Here is a 25,090-nt window from a genome sequence, read left to right on the forward strand (position 1 = left end):
TGAATCTGAATATTTTGTGGCAACCCTATCATAAACAAAAAGCGTTTGCTTAGCAGATGAAAACCTGACGTTGTACCCTGAAATTAAGGTTGGCAAGAACCAGACAGACTGGTTTAATCCACCCTGGTTTAAACTAGATTTAACCACCTATTAAAATCCACGGTTAAATCACCTTTTTTTATTAAAAACAATATTGAGAAATGAATTAGAAATATTGAAAAAACTAAAACTTAACCTTCACTTTTTGTCGTAAGTAATGAGAGCTAGATATAACCAATTGGGGGATCTTAAAATTTATTTTGCGCGTGAAAATACGCCGCCATGTTAGAGTATAAAAGCGGGTAAATAAGTTGGCTATACCTCAGAATGTAAAGGTACTGTCACGCGCAAAAACGTTATTTTGGAAATCGGGCAATTTGAGCATTTTCGAAGTAATGGGGGCTAGATACACATGTACAGGGTGGAAGCCTCAGCCATGGTCCAGCCTCGGTACTTCTCAGATTACATTACATCAGATTACTGCGAGTGGAACACTTCTACAGGCGCTGGTACGCCAAAAATAGACCAATGGGATTATTGTAAGCCTCAGCCGTGGTCCAGCCTCGGTACTTCTCCTAGTACACCAGAGTGCTGCGGGCCGAACACTTCTACAGGCGCTGGTATTCCACAAATAGACCAATGGGATAATTATAAGCGCATCTTTATCCAATCGCCCGATAAAGCATTTGGAAGATGCGCTTCTAATTCTCCCATTGGTCTAATTTTAAACTAAGAAAAGTACCGAGGCTGGACCACGGCTGAGGCTTCCAATTCTCCCATTGGTCTATTTTTGGCCTACCAGCGCCTGTAGAAGTGTTCCACCCGCAGTACTGTGGTGTACCTCCCTAATGGGCGCGATTAAACACAAGGGCTCACACTCGTACAATCCTTACACCGTCACTCGTACTCTGTGGAAATCAGTGGCAGTCCCATCACTCACGTATTGCAACGAGGCCATTTGCGTATCGATGGATACTATTCGAGCATTTGATCAGGCTCAGACGGGAGTTGGGAAGATGGCTGTTGGTGGAAATTTCATCACTGCAAACTCGGCTATTAAGGGTGAAATGGCGTGGTCTTTGTTTCACGAAAGAGAAGCAAAAAGTAAATTGCGCTACCTGGGACGCCTTCGCTTTATGGAGGAATCTCGTCTTGCCCATTCTATGTATCAATACATCCGAAACACAGGCCTCCGAACAAAATGGGTCACTCGGACGACGTACCTCGACGGGGCGTATGGGTCCGCAGTCTCTCGCGCAAATGTCTCAAACCTCCGGGAGTGGAACCAAGCGATTGATACATCGGTGACAAAACGTTCGAACGATAACTGGCAAAAACACATAAATTCCCACCAGAGCATGAAATTATACACGCGGAAATCCAAACCCAACCTGGAGCAGTTTTATGATAACGATCGACGAAGTCATCTTTACTTTCAGGCCAGAACCGGCGCGTTACCAACTGCTAGTCGGTTCGCGGATATTTTTGGAGCCGAACCAGGATGTTTATTGTGCGGCTCGTCTGTACAAGACGTGTACCACCTGGTTATGCATTGCCCCGCGTTCGCGAGTTATCGCCTCCCATTGGATCCCGAGCGTCCTAATGACACTGAATTCCAAGAGCGCCTTGGTTTTTATTCGACATCGGAGATGGACTGGGAACGTATAAATTCCACAAAAAACATTTTGTATGAGTGGGATAAAGCCCGCATCCAAAAAACACCTTCGAACTGAACTGAACAATTCTCGTGGCCTGATTATGATTCTTTTGAGTTGCCCCTGCTCATTCACTAGTTTTTCCATTGTATATAAGTTCATCATATCATCATCTAACGTATCTCTGTTTACATTTTACTGTTTTCTTTATTTATTTTTATTCAGTGTATTTTACCATATTGTACCGGTAGAGTCATTGACTCCTCCCTGTTAAAAAAGGGACCATTGTAATTTATGGACGGTATTAAAGTCATTCATTCATTCATTCATACTAGTAGAAGTACCAGGGCTGGACCACGGCTGAGGCTTCCAATTCTCCCATTGGTCTATTTTTGGCCTACCAGCGCCTGTAGAAGTGTTCCACCCGCAGTACTCTGGTGTACTAGTAGAAGTACCAGGGCTGGACCACGGCTGAGGCTTCCACCGTGTTAAACCACCAGTTACGACCGGTTTTAACCATTCTGTAAAAAGGCGGTTTTTTGCCAACCCTGACTGAAATATCTAATTCGTATCCGTTTCCTTTTAATGCCTTCTTGTTTCTAAATTTCGGTAGAAATGTCAGTCTAAATTAGGAAATATCGTCGACATAGATCAAAAACTCTGGTCGCATTGAGACCAGTTCGTCGAGATGATGGCCAGAATGGGATTTGCTTTTACGACGACTCCCGGTTCGTCGGCAAATCATCGTTAGACACGGCGTACACGCCCCTGCAGTCTCTAACGGCGGACGGAAAACAACTTTCGCCCGCAGCCGCTCCTAGATGGCGTTTTAATATGATTTAGAGAGCGTACCTGCGAACGTAAATTGTAAGTAACGTTATACGATATGGCTGTTTTTCCCTCTCGATACCGGCTCCGGAGTATTCTACCAACTTGGGTTTGGCGAATAAGGGACGCGCTAAGCCCTTTTGTATCGTCGTTTTGGGGACCACCAGGGGGAGCCCCGACGGTTGTTTTGGCCTCTCTAACTATCGTGTCCTACACGACCCCGGAGACCTCGATGGGCCAAAGGATAAATCACTATTAAAGATACGTCCGAGACTTCAACGTTTGCCCCTAACATCATTTTCTCCCACCCGACACCCCTCCCACGCGCCACCGTCGCGTCGTCTGCTTTTTGGCAGAGAATACCCAATGACTTGACACTAGTTGTATCGCGTCTTGTATTGAAAGGAATTTGATTTGACAATATCATACGCAGGGCCCCCAGAGGTCCTACAATTCCTATAAAATACTATATTTTCAAAAATGCCCTTTAACATTCTATATTTTCAAAAATTTCCTTTAACATTCTTTATTTTCAAAAATGTCCTTTAACATTCTATATTTTCAAAAATTTCCTTTAACATTCTATATTTTCAAAAATTTCCTTTAACATTCTATATTTTCAAAAATGTCCTTTAACATTCTTTATTTTCAAAAATGTCCTTTAACATTCTTTATTTTCAAAAATGTCCTTTAACATTCTTTATTTTCAAAAATGTCCTAAAGATCCTATATTTTTATTAAAATCCCCAAAAAGTCCTATAAAATCCTATAATTTTGATATCTTGCTCATTTCAAATCCCGCCACTCACAATTGTCAGTGAAAAGGCTAGATTTAGCTATAGGATAAATGCCTATACAAAGTCATTCTAGTCTATACTTTGGTTATTGTTAACCTGGTCAGCTACTAGTATATTTTCCAGATAAAATGGTTAAATAGTTTCTATTTTTTAAGCGAAAATCAGGTTTATATCACTAAATATAGATTGGGTTTTCAAATGCATAAAGTTAGTAAATGAAAGGGCATATATAGTCCTATAAAATCCTTTAATTTAGAAAAAATAGTCTTATATTTTTAGAAATATAATCTTATTTTTCCTATAAATTTGTTTTAAGTCAGGGAATTCGATTTTCTCTTGAAGGTAACTTTACTCTAGATCTATGACAAATTCTATGATGATCATTTATTTCCTTGAAAGTTTGGCTAATTTTTTCAACATTGCAATAACCTTTTTACTGAAATATAAGTCCATTTAAATTTATTAACTTTTGATAAAAGTAAAATTTGAAATAAACATTTTTCATTTAAAAGTCAGGGAATAGTCAGGAAATTTTAATCTAAAAAATTTGTTGCAACCATGTCGAAATATTTTCTACGCATACTTTTGTAAAGTTTCCATCTTTTACTGACTTACGTCGTTAGTAGTAGTATCAAAATCTATATTTTACCGCCTTTAAAATAAATTGCAATATTACAGCGTCAGTCGAGATCGCTTGGAGGGACGTCATTTCTGATTAGTTTTACAGCGCTGGTTTTTTTATTCCGGGACCCCGTTTTGATTTTGTCGCTGGCATCGCGGTGTAAGTTGGCGGGTTCAAGCCATCTTTTCATAATCAGTTTGAACGTTAATAGCGACCTCCAACGACACTCGCAGGAATTAGAAACGGGAGTTTGACGCTCAGTCTTGGATATTTCTATTATTAATAAGGATGGACTGACAACGGCGCGGTGCCCATAGATTCCCATTAAGGCGACATAACGCCGTCCTGTTTCCCGCAGTTAGTCCCCCTCTTCCCCGAATGTACATTGGGGGGACGTACAGAATGTTTATACGTCTAACATAAATAGTTTTCGTGAATGTGTAGCATAACTATATTAATATATTCAAAGTTTCATTTTTTTTTACATTTTTTTATCTTAGCGATTCCAAAATTAAATTTTATAATTTTTAGCATACCATCTATCGTAAACACTAACTTCAATTAATTTTTTAAATACACTTATTTTATACCATTCAAAAATTAAATTGTAAACTTTAGCAGATCATCTATTTTTAGCACTAACTTTAATGAATTATTTAAATAAATTTTTATCTTATAATATTCAAAAATTAATCTGTAAATTTTTAACAGGCCCTCTATCTTAAACACTAACTTTAATTAATTTTAATCTTTTTACTTTGGCTATTCAACAATTAAATTGTATAATTTTTAATATACCATCTATCGTAAACACTAACTTCAATTAATTTTTTTAATACATTTTTATTTCATACTATTCAAAAATTGAATTATAAATTTTTAGCAGATCGATCATCTATTTTAAACACTAACTTCAATTAATTATTTATATACACTTTTATTTTATACTATTCAAAAATTGAATTATAAATTTTTAACAGACCAGCTATTTTTACCTTCAGTTAATTTTAATTTTTTTACCTAGGCTATTCAACAATTAAATTGTATAATTTTTAATATACCATCTATCGTAAACACTAACTTCAATTAATTTTTTTAATACATTTTTATTTCATACTATTCAAAAATTGAATTATAAATTTTTAACAGACCAGCTATTTTTACCTTCAGTTAATTTTAATTTTTTTACCTAGGCTATTCAACAATTAAATTGTATAATTTTTAATATACCATCTATCATAAACACTAACTTCAATTAATTTTTTTAATACATTTTTATTTCATACTATTCAAAAATTGAATTATAAATTTTTAGCAGATCGATCATCTATTTTAAACACTAACTTCAATTAATTATTTATATACACTTTTATTTTATACTATTCAAAAATTGAATTATAAATTTTTAACAGACCAGCTATTTTTACCTTCAGTTAATTTTAATTTTTTTACCTAGGCTATTCAACAATTAAATTGTATAATTTTTAATATACCATCTATCGTAAACACTAACTTCAATTAATTTTTTTAATACATTTTTATTTCATACTATTCAAAAATTGAATTATAAATTTTTAGCAGATCGATCATCTATTTTAAACACTAACTTCAATTAATTATTTATATACACTTTTATTTTATACTATTCAAAAATTGAATTATAAATTTTTAACAGACCAGCTATTTTTACCTTCAGTTAATTTTAATTTTTTTACCTAGGCTATTCAACAATTAAATTGTATAATTTTTAATATACCATCTATCGTAAACACTACCTTCACTTAATTATTTAAAATCCATTTTTATCTTATACTATTCATAAACTAACTTATATACTATCTCAAGTTATTATAAGTATTCAATTTGTTAGTAGTTGCACCTCTAATATCGATGCAAAAAAATTCTTATTTTATTACGAATGAAACGTTTTCCATTTCGCCGCTTAGCGCCATCTACGTACAGAATTTAGAACCACGCCTCTTCCTAGAAAAAAAAATTCACTAGTAAAAAAAAAACCCAACAAAAGTAAAAAGAATGATAATAGAAATCAAAAATTTCCTTTTAAATTTCTGGGAGCACACACAGACATTTTGGTAGCTCTGCCTTTTCATTTTCCCATCTCCATTTCCATAGTAAGAAAGCGAAAGCTATGAATATATTTAATACATTTGAATCGCGAGAAACCCCTTTTATCGTTTTACGGCGAAAAAATGTTTTTATATGAGTTTTTTGCGTTCCCTTTGCGGGAATGAAAACTAACACTGCGCTGGCCGCAGCCGAAAGACGCGCTCATTTTGATGGAATAGCCCCCCCCCTTTACCGCCCCGTGGATCAACTCCCTTATTTCGTCTTTAAATTAGGCATTTCTTTTTACCTTTTCTGGCCTAAAATAGGTCCTCTATTTGACATTGTCCTTTTCACGTTATTTGTTTTTTTCCACGTTATTTTGTTTTTTTCCACTTTATTCGTTTTTTCCACGTTATTTGTTTTTTTTTCACGTTATTTGGTTTTTTTCCACGCTATTTTGTTTTCCCCGACGTTATTTGGTTTTTTTCACGTTATTTGGTTTTTTTCCACGCTATTTTGTTTTCCCCGACGTTATTTGGTTTTTTCCACGTTATTTGGTTTTTTTCCACGCTATTTTGTTTTCCCCGACGTTATTTGGTTTTTTTCACGTTATTTGGTTTTTTTCCACGCTATTTTGTTTTCCCCGACGTTATTTGGTTTTTTCCACGTTATTTGGTTTTTTTCCACGCTATTTTGTTTTCCCCGACGTTATTTGGTTTTTTCCACGTTATTTGGTTTTTTTCCACGCTATTTTGTTTTCCCCGACGTTATTTGGTTTTTTCCACGCTATTTTGTTTTCCCCGACGTTATTTGGTTTTTTTCACGTTATTTGGTTTTTTTCCACGTTATTTGTTTTTTTTTTCACGTTATTTGTTTTTTTTTTTTCACGTTATTTGTTTTTTTTTCACGTTATTTGGTTTTTTTCCACGTTATTTGTTTTTTTTTCCACGTTATTTGGTTTTTTTCCACGTTATTTGTTTTTTTCCACAATATTTGTGTGTTTTTTTAAAAGAGTGCTTGTTTAGCCCTTGTTAGTGTTAGCCAGTAATTGTTTTTATAGTGTTTAATCGAGCTTTTCACCGTAGAGACTTTTATCGTGTAGTATTTTATGTAAATAATTTTGGTCAAAACCACCATTTTACAACTTGGTTATAGCACAGCTACTAAATAAAGATAACTTGCGATAAAAAAACCAAATAGCGCCACCTGTTGGTTTACTTCCTAAATCTAATTTAGCTTTAAATTAGGTAATGTGTCACTTAAAATAATATGAGATAAAGTAAATTTCGACAAGGTCTATTTTTGATCTACGGGCGCCTGTAGAAGTGTTATACACGCAGTACATTGCTGCTGTATAAGAAGCTAATATACAGGGGTAACCCTTTAATTTTTACAAACAAATTTAAATATTCTGTAAAATTCTTTAATATGTTTATTAAATTAATAATTTAATGATACAACACTTGTGCATAAAAATAAGTTAAACTAAGTAAAAACCACTTGTAGTTCAATAAAAAATTATTACTAAAAAAACGTATTTTTTTTATAATAAAAACATTTTATTATACTATAAGTGGGTTTTACTTAGTTTAACTTATTATGTTTATTAAAATCGTGTAACTACATATAGAAAGCCATTATAACTCTTATCCAGGGATTGCAATTGCTGGATCCAGCGCATTTTTTGGTCAGCTGGATCCAGCGCAAGTAATTAACTTTTAAATAATTGGCTCATGAACCGCTTTGCTAGGTGCGCTACGGCCCTGCGTGAGACAAGACCATCAATACCATTTGTTTCTTGAGATTGTTTTAAAAAAGGCCTCTTGTATTAATGTATGTGGTTTAATATTTTTTTAAAAGTAGTTAGTTGCCAGTATTTACAATACAGTCTGGTTTATTTGCTATTGTCTGCATTATTCTTCCAAGATGTCAACAAGAATCCCCTTAACTAGTTGGTGTAGATAGATACCCCCAACCCACGTGCGTTACAAATTATACAAACGTAATTGATTTAATCCTTTAAACTACTTCAAGACTAATATTTTATAACTTCTAATTCTAAAAAGCCTTTCCCATAACAGAGTTCCCGAGGAGGGGTTTTACAATTCTTTGGTGTGTCTGTTGGCAAAGTGTATTCACCGCGTTGGTAGTTTCATGAACTTTGGAAAAGGTTCACCAGGGCAAAAACGGTGTAACGGCTAAACTCCTCGTTAAATCTGATATATTTTTTTACGTTAACGCACACCGTAACGACGGATTTGACTTACTTGTTAGTGTAAACCAGCTTTTGAACGTTTGTATTCGAATTCGTGCTTTTGTAATGTTTTGTGTACTGTGCGTTAGTGTTTAGACATGGGTGAATGTTGTGTATGTTCTGTAATTATGGGGCTTCTTCTCTCCAACTCCTAATTTTGTTGCAACGATACTTATACAAACAACTTTGGGAAAAGTCCGTCTACATTTACGTTTTTATGAACACATTAACGTCATTTATTGTATATTATTTATTATATATATATTAATTTAATCAACAAGATTTTTATTATTTAGATTAAATTAAAATTAATTGAAAACTTCCGAGGAGAGGTATTTTGGGTTTCTAACTTGTTGGGCATTTTTGATAATTTTTTTTAAATATATAAATTGCTGGATCCGCGTTGGATCCAGCGGTATTGATGTCAGTCCAGCAAAAATCCAGCTGGATTAAAAACCCTGCTGGATTGCAATCCCTACTCTTATCTATATTTATCTTTCTGTTGGTACTATTGATATGTTGTTTAATACACTACGTCTTTTAATACAGTGCCTTTTATTGGTAAACAAAAAATCCATTTAATGCCTCACCTTTTCTATAACCCTGCAATATAGATTATTTCGGCGGGAAAAACTGAAAGAAAATCAATTGCATGAATGGGGGAGGGGGGGGGGTGCGCAAAAGCCAATAAAACGAAGATTTGTTTCAAAGCAGGGGAGGGGGCGCTTATAGCAAGATATTGTTTTTGGAACTGTTTTTTCCCGAGTTTTCGCCCCCCTGAAATCGCTTATGCGAGTCCGATAACATCCTTTAGCACTAGACTTCTTAATGTTCAGCTTTTTTTTACATATTTAGTGTCAGAAGATGTTTTTCGTGTACGTTTTAGCATATTATTTAAACCTGATCCGAGATTGCACTTGCTTTTTTTTGTCTTTTTCATTTTCCAATATATTGTATTGGATTTCGCATGCAAATAGAAAACCTGGCTCCTACTATAGGTTGAAAATATATCCATATTTATTTTATTTAAAAGAGTAATTTATAACATAATTTCCATTCGTCAGGGAAATGTCAGGGAATTTAAAAATGGGCTTACAAAGTCAGGGAATTTTAAGAATTTGTAAAAATTCAGGGAATTCAATTTTATCTTGGCACTTTTTGAAGGTATTTTATTTATTAACTTCGGATAAAAACGAAATATAAAATAAAAATTTTGGGCTTAAAAAGTTAGGGAAAATCTCTTAAAATGGAAGGGAAAACTGGAAATAGTCGGGGAATACGAATTTCAAAATTTTGTGGCAAACCTGTATAAATTATTGGTGCGTTAAATCTATAATTAACGCTCCATCGCGAGTCTCACGTTACGTCTAAATATCTGAATGGTTTAAATATATTTGTAATTGTGGGCAGCGTGTATCGCAAACTGAAAAGCTTTGTTTTATAGATTATAGATCTATTTCTGTAGTTTAATTTAACTTCGTCGCGAGTCCCGCGTTATGTCTAAATATCTCAATCTTATTTTAATTTCTATTAAACATCCGTGGTTTGAATATAATTTCAGTTGTTGCTATCGTGTAATGCAAACTGTAATAGTTTATTTCTAAATTATTCCTTTTTTTATGCAGTTTAATTTAGGAACATCATGAGTCCCGCGTTACGTCAAAATATCTCAATCTTATTTTACTTTCTAATATACATCAGTGGTTTGAATATAGTTCCAATTGCATTGCTAACTAAAAAGGTTTATTTTCTAAATTATCGGTCGGTGTCTGTAGTTTCATTTAGTTTCGTCGTGAGTCCAGCGTGAAGTTTAAATATAAGTTATTTTACTTCCTTTTAGAAATTTGTGATTTGAATATAGTTAAAATTCTCTTGGAAATTGAATAGGTTTATTTTCTAAATTATATGTCTATTTATGTAGTTTAATTTAGCTTCGTCGCGAGTCCATCGTGTGGCGTCTAAATATCTCAAATCTTATTCTACTTTCTAATAGACATCCGTGGTTTGAATATAGTGCCAATTGTATTGCAAACTGAAAAGGTTTATTTTCTAAATTTTCGGTCGATGTCTGTAGTTTATTCTAGCTTCGTCGCGAGTCCAGCGTTACGTCTAAATATAAGTTATTTTACTTCCTTTTAGACATTTGTGGTTTGAATATAGTCCTAATTGTATCGCTAACTAAAAAGGTTTATAGTTTAATAGGTCTGTAGTTTAATTTAGCTTCGTCGTGAGTCCAGCGTGAAGTCTAATTATGCCAATGTTATTTTATTGCCTTACAGAAATTTATGGTTTGAATATAGTCCCAATTGTATTGCAAACTGAAAAGGTTTATTTTCTAAATTATCGGTCGATGTCTGTAGTTTAATTTAGGGCCTCCGCGTGTCCCGTTTTACCGAGAAATAAAAGTTGAGCCCGCAAAATTGAAACCTAAATCTTGATTCCGTTTATAGATTTCCATTTTAATTTAAGTTCGAAAATTCGCCTTGACATACGAACGGTCGTCATTATAAAATAAACAAGGTTAATATAAATATACACAAACAACACTGGTCCCAATATCTAATTAGTGGAGACTTTGGATCTCAATAAGTAAGAGAAGACTCGGGGAGGGTTAGCTTCCAATGTTTCGACATAATTAATATGGAAAATTATTCCGATAAAAGTAATTACTTTAGCCCACCCCTCCCTTTCCCAGGACGTACAAGATAACCCCGAACTCGACGCGGGGAAGGGACGAAATATCCCGTATGGGAACCGAACCGTGTGTTTTAGATATTAAATTTTCTCCTTTCAGTTTCTACTGTCTTTTATTACTATTATCGGAAGCGATAATATCCGCTGCAATTACGGGACTGGCCCACCTTTAATAAATAAATAGGGAAGGTTTTAATGAGGATATTATTGCGCAAAAATTTCTCCTTCCCCGCTAGAGGTCGACACTAACGCTAAAATTGGATTTGTGTCAAACTATTTGCCTTATATCGTTGGATCTCTTACTATATAGAGGGGGGAAGTGGGCACGCGAAAGAGCCTCTTTAATTAAATTTTCTACTCACCCGGTTTGTATATTATAGGTGCTATATGTAATATAAGCTGTGAGGGGGGGGGCGAATTTATCTAATTTGGGAATAAAGCTAGCTCTCTATACTGCGATATGTCTGATATGGTTTATATACCAATATGGGTGAATAGATATTATATTATCAGACAAAGAGACTCTTTTCCCCCGCTTTATTGCATACCCCCGTTTAGAATAAAGCAATATATATTGCGTATTAGACCAAGGCTTAGCGCCGACTGGTGAGAGAGAGAGAGGAATAAGGGGGGGGGGTACAGAGCAAAACGTTGATTACGTGTTACAATAGGGTTGCTTTCAATCATGGCGGCCGAAGAGAGGGCTACGCCAGCGCCCCCAAACGAAATTAAACGCGAACCAACTTACAGAGCGAAATATATGGAAGGCCATAGGCGTTCGATAAAGCTGACAGGGGCGCCCCCTATTTCTCTCTCTCGCTCCCTTTTACGCTTTAGTCGCGGCTCTGAAAATGATTAAAGACGGGGCCTTCGCGACCCCCCTTCTCTACCCCCCGTGCTCCCCCCCCCCCGAATATAGGACGGCTCTTGCCCAACAAATTGAAAGCTAATAAAACGGCGGACCCCCATTTTCTCTCTGGCGGACCCCCATTTTCCCCCCTCATCGCAGGCGGACCCCCATTTTCTCTCTGCAGTTTCTTCCCCCTCATCGCAACCCCCCGGTCGCCGATGGATTATGACGTAACAGCTTGTACGGCGTTGGTAGCGCCACCTTAGAGTCGACCCTCTAAGTAATTAGAAAGGAAATTGCGCGGCGTGTACAATCCGGGCTTATTTCGATGTGGGATCCCCTAAATGGCGAGTCAACTTGTTGGTGGATAATTGTATCTCGCGAGATTGGCCCGGATCACCGGCTTTCTTAACGCTGCGACGATAGACGGACGTCTTAGAAAGCGTTTCTACTTTTCCATAGAGGGACGAAAGTTCTTTTCATTCGTTTAGATGCGGAAATTATTAGCGAAACGATTAAACGCCATCCGTTTTGGCCATGCCAATTAGGGGCTCTTTCTCTGTATACTAGAACTTCTCTTCTCAAATCGTAATAGTTCTTCCGACCGTTTTCGAAGTCGCTCTAACTTCGGATAGTCCTTTAGCTCTAACATATTTATTATTAGAATTAATAGTTTATATTCTACGAACGCCTTTAGAAGCCTTACGTTTATTTGAGATTTTGCATCCCCGCGTCGGTTCGCCCCCCCCCCGACCTCTCGCAATCCCGCGTCGTTTCCCTCCCTGACCTCTCGCAATCCCGCGTCGTTTCCCTCCCTGACCTCTCGCAATCCCGCGTCGTTTCCCTCCCTGACCTCTCGCAATCCCGCGTCGTTTCCCTCCCTGACCTCTCGCAATCCCGCGTCGTTTCCACCCCCCGACCTCTCGCAATCCCGCGTTGTTCCCCCCGACATCTCGAAATCCCGCGTCGCTCCCCCCGACCTCTCGCAATCCCGCGTCGCTCCCCCCGACCTCTCGCAATCCCGCGTCGCTCCCCCCGACCTCTCGCAATCCCACGTCGTTTCCCCCTGACCTCTCGCAATCCCACGTCGTTTCCCCCCCGACCTCTCGCAATCCCACGTCGTTTCCCCCCCGACCTCTCGCAATCCCGCGTCCCCCCCGACCTCTCGCAATCCCGCGTCGTTTCCCCCCCGACCTCTCGCAATCCCGCGTCGTTTCCCCCCGACCTCTCGCAATCCCGCGTCGTTTCCCCCCGACCTCTCGCAATCCCGCGTCGTTTCCCCCCCCCCCGACCACTCGAAATCCCGCGTCGCTCCCCCCGACCTCTCGCAATCCCGCGTCGTTTCCCCCCCCCGACCTCTCGCAATCCCGCGTCGTTTCCCCCCCCCCGACCTCTCGCAATCCCGCGTCGTTTCCCCCCCCCGACCTCTCGCAATCCCGCGTCGTTTCCCCCCCCCCCGACCTCTCGCAATCCCGCGTCGTTTCCCCCCCGACCTCTCGCAATCCCACGTTGTTCCCCCCCGACCTCTTGCAATCCCGCGTTGTTCCCCCCCCCGACCTCTTGCAATCCCGCGTTGTTCCCCCCCCCCGACATCTCGAAATCCCGCGTCATTTTTCCAAACCCTTTTTCAAACACTTCTAGAAGCCCCAGACCATTTTGAACAGTCTCTCTACGCATACGGAATTCCTTTCGTAGTGTTCTAAGAATCTTGTTACTCTTTATAAATACTTGAACGAATAAAGTAATTTATTTTTAAGTATACACTTCAAGAATGGACGGCTCTCATCGACGGCGTAAGTTAAAACTAATTTCCCTCACTTTTATCCCGGCTCACGTTGCTCAGTTTGAGCTAAACGCTTTTTGCTTTGAGCCCGGACTAAAACTCATTCTAGCGACCGCGGGGGAGAACACTGGGGGGGGGGGGGGGCTGTTCGGCGAGAGGGGGTTCGTAATATGGGGGCAGGTCGCGCCGCTAGGGTATTGCCGAATGGCGTCAAATATTAATTTACGACGCACTTCTCTTTTATATATACAGTCAGAGGCTCTCGCCATCTAGCGGCGTCCTATAAAAGCTCTCTACGTGTATTATTAGGAAGGTCTCTCGTCTTTGGAAATATTGTGAAAGGGTGGTGAATTGAATCGAGTGTTACAGCTGTACAACAAGCCCTAGACTCCGACACAGGGTTGAAGCTTTACCGTTCCTATGAAATACGGAGTTGTATGAAAGTTATTAGAAAGCTCTCGCCAGGCCGAAGCTGCCACCAGGGTTGGGGAGACGTATATTTATAGCCCTTATATTTTCGAAATGAAGGACCCACCCTCTAATACCTTTCTCCCATTAATTCTTCTCCCGAAATTTTCTCGATAAAATCGGATATACGAAATAATAATATATATTTTAATAAAAATTTCGAATGACAGATTTCATCGATTAGGACGACTTTTAATACTCTAAACGGGAGGTGGGGGGTGTGTGTGGTGATACTAAGCTGGCGCCATCGTTCGACGATGCTCGGAACTGGGGGGTAACGTTATATAACCTTGTAATATATGGTGCAGTCGGTGAGGGGAATTACTGTATCAGTAATTGAATTCATTATTTAGGATGGTATTAGTTTTGGCTAGGTCATATTAGTTTTCTTATTAAAATTTTGATTAAAATTTTCCGAGTGGTGCTACTGCCGCGGTAGGTAAATGGGATATCGTTCGCGAGGGATCGAAAAATCTATAATTTTAATTATAATGTGTATATATTTTACAGATAAGTAACCAGGGTTCTACAGACTTGGAAAACCGGGAAATATCGGGGAATTAGATTGTTGACAGAAAAATCAGGGTAATTTACACAGACTGGAAATATCGGGGAATTAGATTGTTGACAGAAAAATCAGGGTAATTTACACAGACTGGAAATATCGGGGAATTAGATTGTTAATTTAGGAGGGTTCAGAATGGTTTTCTTATTAAAGATTTTAATTTATTACTTTTTTATGTATTATAATATGGAACTAATTTAGTTTAAATGTTAATCATGAAATGATAAACTTTGTACCTCTTAGTTTGAAATGAGGTTATCTTGAACATGGAAAAATTAGGGAAATATTCTGCTAATTTTATTTAAGACTATTTTTGAAGAAAAATAGTGCAGCGTGAAACAAATGTTTCCGTGGTTTGGCCAGGAAAATTGGTGCTTTGAACCCGCGATGATACAGGTTTCATATTTATATCCTATATAGATACTTCTCTTGTAAAAGATGTATTATATACCGTTACCTCCTGAAAATATTGAATTTTTAATAGATGTTGTTCGTTGCGTTAGCAAAAGTAAACCACTTTGCTTAGATAAACTTTTGGTATTAATATTTGATTTTGATACAAGCGTAAACAATTTTATACCTTGGTATTGTAATTTATACATTTCATATCGTTGTTTGGAGCCTTTAAGATATTTATATAGTATAAGTATATTATTATCTGATAATTTAAGTATATTATTATCTGATAATTTAAGTATATTATTATCTGATAATTTAAGTATATTATTATCTGATAATTTAAGTATATTATTATCTGATAATTTAAGTATATTATTATCTGATAATTTAAGTATATTATTATCTGATAATTTAAGTATATTATTATCTGATAATTTAAGTATATTATTATCTGATAATTTAAGTATATTATTATCTGATAATTTAAGTATATTATTATCTGATAATTTAAGTATATTATTCTCTGATAATATAAGTATATTATTCTCTGATAATATAAGTATATTATTCTCTGATAATATAAGTATATTATTCTCTGATAATATAAGTATATTATTCTCTGATAATATAAGTATATTATTCTCTGATAATATAAGTATATTATTCTCTGATAATATAAGTATATTGTTCTCTGATAATATAAGTATATTGTTCTCTGATAATATAAGTATATTATTCTCTGATAATATAAGTATATCGTTCACTGATAATATAAGTATATCGTTCACTGATAATATAAGTATATCGTTCACTGATAATATAAGTATATCGTTCACTGATAATATAAGTATATTATTCTCTGATAATATAACTATATTATTCTCTGATAATATAAGTATATTATTCTCTGATAATATAAGTATATTATTCTCTGATAATATAAGTATATTATTCTCTGATAATATAAGTATATTATTCTCTGATAATATAACTATATTATTCTCTGATAATATAACTATATTATTCTCTGATAATATAAGTATATTATTCTCTGATAATATAAGTATATTATTATCTGATAATTTAAGTATATTATTATCTGATAATTTAAGTATATTATTATCTGATAATTTAAGTATATTATTATCTGATAATTTAAGTATATCATTATCTGATAATTTAAGTATATTATTATCTGATAATTTAAGTATATTATTATCTGATAATTTAAGTATATTATTATCTGATAATTTAAGTATATTATTATCTGATAATTTAAGTATATTATTATCTGATAATTTAAGTATATTATTCTCTGATAATATAAGTATATTATTCTCTGATAATATAAGTATATTATTCTCTGATAATATAAGTATATTATTCTCTGATAATATAAGTATATTATTCTCTGATAATATAAGTATATTATTCTCTGATAATATAAGTATATTATTCTCTGATAATATAAGTATATTATTCTCTGATAATATAAGTATATTGTTCTCTGATAATATAAGTATATTGTTCTCTGATAATATAAGTATATTATTCTCTGATAATATAAGTATATTATTCTCTGATAATATAAGTATATCGTTCACTGATAATATAAGTATATCGTTCACTGATAATATAAGTATATCGTTCACTGATAATATAAGTATATTATTCTCTGATAATATAACTATATTATTCTCTGATAATATAAGTATATTATTCTCTGATAATATAAGTATATTATTCTCTGATAATATAAGTATATTATTCTCTGATAATATAAGTATATTATTCTCTGATAATATAAGTATATTATTCTCTGATAATATAAGTATATTATTCTCTGATAATATAAGTATATTATTCTCTGATAATATAACTATATTATTCTCTGATAATATAACTATATTATTCTCTGATAATATAAGTATATTATTCTCTGATAATTTAAGTATATTATTCTCTGATAATTTAAGTATATTATTCTCTGATAATTTAAGTATATTATTATCTGATAATTTAAGTATATTATTATCTGATAATTTAAGTATATTATTATCTGATAATTTAAGTATATTATTATCTGATAATTTAAGTATATTATTATCTGATAATTTAAGTATATTATTCTCTGATAATTTAAGTATATTATTCTCTGATAATTTAAGTATATTATTCTCTGATAATTTAAGTATATTATTCTCTGATAATATAAGTATATTGTTCTCTGATAATATAAGTATATTGTTCTCTGATAATATAAGTATATTATTCTCTGATAATATAAGTATATTATTCTCTGATAATATAAGTATATTATTCTCTGATAATATAAGTATATTATTCTCTGATAATATAAGTATATCGTTCACTGTTAATATAAGTATATTATTCTCTGATAATATAAGTATATTATTCTCTGATAATATAAGTATATTATTCTCTGATAATATAAGTATATTATTCTCTGATAATATAAGTATATTATTCTCTGATAATATAAGTATATTATTATCTGATAATATAAGTATATTATTCTCTGATAATATAAGTATATTATTCTCTGATAATATAAGTATATTATTCTCTGATAATATAAGTATATTATTCTCTGATAATATAAGTATATTATTCTCTGATAATATAAGTATATTATTCTCTGATAATATAAGTATATTATTCTCTGATAATATAAGTATATTATTCTCTGATAATATAAGTATATTATTCTCTGATAATATAAGTATATTATTCTCTGATAATATAAGTATATTATTCTCTGATAATATAAGTATATTATTCTCTGATAATATAAGTATATTATTCTCTGATAATATAAGTATATTATTCTCTGATAATATAAGTATATTATTCTCTGATAATATAAGTATATTATTCTCTGATAATATAAGTATATTATTCTCTGATAATATAAGTATATTATTCTCTGATAATATAAGTATATTATTCTCTGATAATATAAGTATATTATTCTCTGATAATATAAGTATATTATTCTCTGATAATATAAGTATATTATTCTCTGATAATATAAGTATATTATTCTCTGATAATATAAGTATATTATTCTCTGATAATATAAGTATATTATTCTCTGATAATATAAGTATATTATTCTCTGATAATATAAGTATATTATTCTCTGATAATATAAGTATATTATTCTCTGATAATATAAGTATATTATTCTCTGATAATATAAGTATATTATTCTCTGATAATTTAAGTATATTATTCTCTGATAATTTAAGTATATTATTATCTGATAATTTAAGTATATTATTATCTGATAATTTAAGTATATTATTATCTGATAATTTAAGTATATTATTATCTGATAATTTAAGTATATTATTATCTGATAATTTAAGTATATTATTATCTGATAATTTAAGTATATTATTATCTGATAATTTAAGTATATTATTCTCTGATAATTTAAGTATATTATTCTCTGATAATTTAAGTATATTATTCTCTGATAATTTAAGTATATTATTCTCTGATAATATAAGTATATTATTCTCTGATAATATAAGTATATTATTCTCTGATAATATAAGTATATTGTTCTCTGATAATATAAGTATATTATTCTCTGATAATATAAGTATATTATTCTCTGATAATATAAGTATATTATTCTCTGATAATATAAGTATATTATTCTCTGATAATATAAGTATATTATTCTCTGATAATATAAGTATATTATTCTCTGATAATATAAGTATATCGTTCACTGTTAATATAAGTATATTATTCTCTGATAATATAAGTATATTATTCTCTGATAATATAAGTATATTATTCTCTGATAATATAAGTATATTATTCTCTGATAATATAAGTATATTATTCTCTGATAATATAAGTATATTATTATCTGATAATATAAGTATATTATTCTCTGATAATATAAGTATATTATTCTCTGATAATATAAGTATATTATTCTCTGATAATATAAGTATATTATTCTCTGATAATATAAGTATATTATTCTCTGATAATATAAGTATATTATTCTCTGATAATATAAGTATATTATTCTCTGATAATATAAGTATATTATTCTCTGATAATATAAGTATATTATTCTCTGATAATATAAGTATATTATTCTCTGATAATATAAGTATATTATTCTCTGATAATATAAGTATATTATTCTCTGATAATATAAGTATATTATTCTCTGATAATATAAGTATATTATTCTCTGATAATATAAGTATATTATTCTCTGATAATATAAGTATATTATTCTCTGATAATATAAGTATATTATTCTCTGATAATATAAGTATATTATTCTCTGATAATATAAGTATATTATTCTCTGATAATATAAGTATATTATTCTCTGATAATATAAGTATATTATTCTCTGATAATATAAGTATATTATTCTCTGATAATATAAGTATATTATTCTCTGATAATATAAGTATATTATTCTCTGATAATATAAGTATATTATTCTCTGATAATATAAGTATATTATTCTCTGATAATATAAGTATATTATTCTCTGATAATATAAGTATATTATTCTCTGATAATATAAGTATATTATTCTCTGATAATATAAGTATATTATTCTCTGATAATATAAGTATATTATTCTCTGATAATATAAGTATATTATTCTCTGATAATATAAGTATATTATTCTCTGATAATATAAGTATATTATTCTCTGATAATATAAGTATATTATTCTCTGATAATATAAGTATATTATTCTCTGATAATATAAGTATATTATTCTCTGATAATATAAGTATATTATTCTCTGATAATATAAGTATATTATTCTCTGATAATATAAGTATATTATTCTCTGATAATATAAGTATATTATTCTCTGATAATATAAGTATATTATTCTCTGATAATATAAGTATATTATTCTCTGATAATATAAGTATATTATTCTCTGATAATATAAGTATATTATTCTCTGATAATATAAGTATATTATTCTCTGATAATATAAGTATATTATTCTCTGATAATATAAGTATATTATTCTCTGATAATATAAGTATATTATTCTCTGATAATATAAGTATATTATTCTCTGATAATATAAGTATATTGCTCGCGCTCTATTTACAAAGGGATATTAATTTGTATTTAACTATAAAGCTATTTGATTAAAGACCAGGTTATAATTAATATTTTGACCTACACGGTTTGGGTTTGATCTATTTGGAAATTAATACGACTGGCTTAAATTATTCCAATTTTAAGTCGCACTTTTTAATTAGAATTTTCGTTCTGGCTAGAATAACGAAGGGTTGGTCAGACGGTCGATTTATTAAAGTCCTTTTGACCGATAGCAGCGCCGCCTTTTTAGAAGTGGCGGGTGCTAGAAAGAGAGAGAGGGTAATATCTAATTACTTATCGGGCCACCCTCCGCCACCCTAATTTTAATCAAACCCAGCGCGCGCCACGGACACCCTCGAAAAGTCTCCGGAGTGGAACAGCCTCCGCTAATAGCGTAGGCTATGAGCGACCGAAGAGGAGAGGCAGATTTATAGCTAGATATACAGCGCTCGAAAACCGAGTAGCGGCCGTGGTTCGAATTAAGGTGAGGGCCAATCAACAGATTTGTTCCGAGAAAGGTTCCGAGGTATTTTTCAAAGCTGCAATATTTGTACCGTAGTCCGGACCCGCGCGGGGGAAGCCAGCGGATAGTAAAACCCCACACTCACCCAGCCAGTGCGAGAGAGAGGTTTTGGGTAACAGAAGCCGAATTGTTTCGTATCGGAATGGATAGAGGGGGGGGGGGGACGTCTTTCAACTTTGGTAATAAGGGACGAAGAGCTAGTGCCGAAATGAAATTCTTTCCCCGGGTTTCCCCCCCGCTACTGCCCTCCAATCTTAGCCCTGGTTGCACCCCATTCCGACGTGGCTTTCGGGACGTTTATTAAGGACCAGCACTTTTAATTAAAACCTTCATACACACACGCTGTAGAAAAGAGAGCTCGCGAGAAATGCTATTCGATCAGCCAGATCGGTTTCTGGTGGCCACCATCACGCCCTTAAACCTCTTCCCCTCTCCCCCCTCCACCACCCACAAGATTCGCCCACCCATATTGCCCCCAAAATGCGGGGGGTGTATTTTAAACTACGCGAGAATGGGTACGCTAGGGCGAAGGGAAAGACCAATAATTGCAGTGACACAGATCAATTTAGATAATATTTTTTTAAAACTGACAAAACCGTTTTTCCAGGGCGCTGCAAAATTGACTTTTACGCGCGCGCGTTCCGAAGCACTCTTTCATTTTTAGCCGCCCTCTTTCGGCCGCTGCACGAACAAATATAATTAATTCCACCGCGAGAGGGGGCGTTATACATATAGGTACGAATGAACCTTCTACGACGCCATCTCTCGACGGCGGCGGTTTTCGAATATATATATATATATTTAAATTGAAAAGCGCCCCCTGTTAGCGTAATGGAAACGATGGGGTAAAAATAAAGAATAATATTTTCGGACCGTACATGAACTTTAAAAGGAATTTCATGCTCCGAGAAGTTTCGGGTTAATTAAAAACAAAACTTGTAAAAGATAAAGTGGGACCCGCTCTCTAGCGTCGCCCCCTAGCCGCTTTTTAATATATCTTCCCCAATTTAAGAGCTTGCCGAGGTACCTCACGCGCCCAAGAATAAACGCATTTTTCGAGGGAGGGCGGGGGAACTATGAAAACCGTTTTAAAAGGAATTACTTTTAATCCAATAAAGAAACTCGAAAAATATTTCCGCTATAAAATGTACGCGTGGTAACTGTAAGTAAATACGCTATCCTCCCCCCTTTATCTTCCTCCCTCCCCCTCTATCTTCCTTCCCCCTCTATCTTCCTTCCCCCTCTATCTTCCTTCCCCCCTCTATCTTCCTTCCCCCTTATCTTCCTTCCTCCTTCGAAATAGGAGAGAGAACAATTTCGTGATGAATTCGGTCGATCCGTTCGTAACTCCATCTATTGGGCGGAAGGCGTAACTGCGGAAATTCACATTTCATTGGCGATTTCCTCGTCCGGTTTTTATCGAATCTTTTTACGTTTTTAATATGAGCGATTTAGGGTGAACGATTTTTCAAGTGAAGTCGACTAATTTTTAAATCGATAATTTTTAATAACAGGAAATGGGAAATTTGATTGCCTTTTTTGGAGCGATTTGAGGAAAATTAATTAAAAGCAATTTTTCAATGGAATTTTTAACGTTCAAAGAAAAATTGATCGTCTTGGACTTTCCGATTCGATTGGAAAGATATTTTGAGGTTCGCTTTGAACGCGCGATAGAATTGGAATTTAAATGATTTCAAAGAGAAAATTGCGATAATTTGCTTTTATTGGCTCCGGGCGGTAGGCTTTGAAGTTCATTTGATTCGTTTCATTTGGAAAAAATACGCGTGTTGGTAGAGATTAATTATAGAGCGATGAATGAGCTTTGGAAATATTTAATGGAATTTTTAAATTTTTAGCGCTAATTCTGACAAGGAAGAAAGTTGTAAGAAAGGGCACTCTGAATGTTTATTATTAATATTGAATTAAAATAATTAATTTTCCGAACGTCATACTTGTGTTATATTACTTATGCAACATCGTTTATTTTCACGAAATATTTTAAAATTAATTAATATTGAATTAAAATAATTAAGTTAATTATATTACTTATGTTCCTACTCTGTTGAGTCCCAAAATTAAACGAATCAAAATAGCGAGTAAGTTCCATAGAACCGTTAACTTTTAAATTACAATTTATTATATTACAAAATTAAATTTATTTCTAAAGATTTTTTAATATTGAATTAAAACAATTAAATTTCCGATCATCCCACTTCGTGTTACATTACTTACGCTCCTACTATGCTTAGTCCCAGAGTTAAACCCATCAAAATAGTGAGTAAGTTTCATAGAACCGTTAATTTTTAAATTACAATTTCTTAAATTACAAAATTAAAATTTATTTCTAAAGATTTTTTAATATTGAATTAAAACAATTAAATTTCCGATCATCCCACTTCGTGTTACATTACTTACGCTCCTACTCTGCTTAGTCCCAGAATTAAATCCATTAAAATAGCGAGTTAGTTCCATAAAAGCGCTTTACTTTATATTGTCCGAGCCTTTTTCGCGTCAATAGCCACGTCCTTCTATTTAATATAACTGAGTTTCCACTGTCGGGTGGGTCAGTTCGCGGGGGACGGTTTCCTCATATAAGAAGCGAGAGTCGACCCCCCCCCCCCCCTCCTTGTAAAAGGGCTCAAATTAAACTTCGTCCAGCGGGTGACAGGGGGGGCTGCTGTGGCAGGCGGCTGTTTGCCCGGAGACCTTGTATCGCGCCATCTATTGCTCACTCTTGTTATTAGTGCGCGTGGATGGGGTGGCAGTAAGCGTTTGACGTGTATTTCCTTCATTCTTTCTCTGCGAACATGATGAAATTGCTGAAATGTTACGTCATACCAGAAGTATATCATTAATATAGTGTTGTAAGTCGGAAAATGATCGAGGCCATTTTCCGGAAATATTTCCGTATTTTTCCGAAAAATATAAAAACGTTTTCATTCCATGATTAGTCTAATATATTGTTTGTAAATTTAAATAAAGCCGCATTTTCGCCTCATTTTTTTTAATCTAAAAGTAAAACTAAACCTCTAGACTAGTTTAAACTGTTTAACAATGTAACACTATTAATGTTTTGTAGTATGTTTACTGTTATTAGACATTTTATATCGATAAAAAGTTAAAAACATTAAAAACCCTTAAAAAGTAATTTATGTTTAAATTTTTTATTTTTCCGATTTGCGGTCCGCAATTCGCTAACTTTTCTGGAAATTATTCCGGAAGACTAACAACTCTAGAATTAATCATAATTATTATTTAATGGACGTATTTGCTGGGTGACCATTCTGTCTTTAATTTATAATTTTTCCTATATTTCAACACTTTCCTATATTTTCCTATAATTTAACCATTTTCCTATATTTTCCTATAATTTAACCATTTTCCTATATTTTCCTATAATTAGATATTTTTTTGTAATTTGCGCAGTTTTTTCGAATTTCCCGCGTGCCTAGTTCACTTTCCGTAATACAGATGGCGCTCAATGTACTAAATCCTTTTGATAAAATGTAAATTGCTTCTCCAAAGAGCTGCACTGAACTGAATTAAAAATATCGTCGTCTGCTTATTGATCGGACTTCACTGAGGCTTAGTTTTGCCTCTTATATTAAAACAAATTTAAATTTTATTTCTGCAAATTTTCCTATATGTTCCTATATTATCAAAGATAATACTCCTATATTTTCAAAGATAATACTCCTATATTTTCAAAGATAATACTCCTATATTTTCAAAGATAATACTCCTATATTTTCAAAGATAATACTCCTATATTTTCCTATAAATCGACTCTTGAATTTCCTATAAATCGACTCTTGAATTTCCTATATTCCTATAATTTTTTTAGGATTTTTCCGTTTATTAAATTCCCTCCCCGACGTGAAACTGACAAACTAGTTACTCTAAATAAATCTGTCCTATAATAGTGAATGAACCATGTTTATTATTTATTGGACGTATTTGTGATAATGTGGATATTTCTATTTCGGCAGGATGTACGGCAACAGCGGAGCGTGCAGCGCGTGCGGCCAGATGATCCCAGCCTCGGAGTTCGTGATGCGGGCCCAGGCCAACGTGTACCATCTGAAGTGCTTCGCGTGCGTGACGTGCCACCATCAGCTGGTGGCCGGCGACCGCTACAACCTCGTCAACGGCAGGATCCTCTGCGAACAAGACTGTCTGAAAATATTGAAAGGGGGCCCCGGGGGCGGCGGGCCCGGCGTGGGCGCGGGCGGGCCCCTGCACGGAGGACCTGGCGCGGGCCCCGGGGGCAACGCCCCCACGGGCGTCCGCAAAAATGCCAAAATGAGGGTCAATAACGCCATCAAGGTTTGATCTTTTCGTTCTCGACTTTTTATTTTAGCATTTCTGTTATTTTTTAACGTTCTTGTCTATATACATACGAACCATATA

The 25,090-nt window shown here is 33.7% G+C and overlaps 1 protein-coding gene across 2 annotated transcripts in view; it reads left to right on the plus strand.

Moving 5' to 3' along the window:
* Nucleotides 1–25,090, plus strand: part of LOC149944012 (uncharacterized) — a 202,549-nt gene that overhangs the window by 174,812 nt on the left and 2,647 nt on the right. For both annotated transcript variants that reach the window (XM_090174733.1, XM_090174732.1), the window contains exon 4: nucleotides 24,670–25,006. In XM_090174733.1, the coding sequence (XP_090030859.1) occupies nucleotides 24,670–25,006 (337 nt within the window). The remainder of the gene's footprint in view (nucleotides 1–24,669; nucleotides 25,007–25,090) is intronic.

Source organism: Leiobunum rupestre, chromosome 5, assembly GCF_980474605.1.
Source record: "Leiobunum rupestre chromosome 5, qqLeiRupe1.1.hap1, whole genome shotgun sequence".
NCBI classification, from domain to species: Eukaryota; Metazoa; Arthropoda; class Arachnida; order Opiliones; family Sclerosomatidae; genus Leiobunum; species Leiobunum rupestre.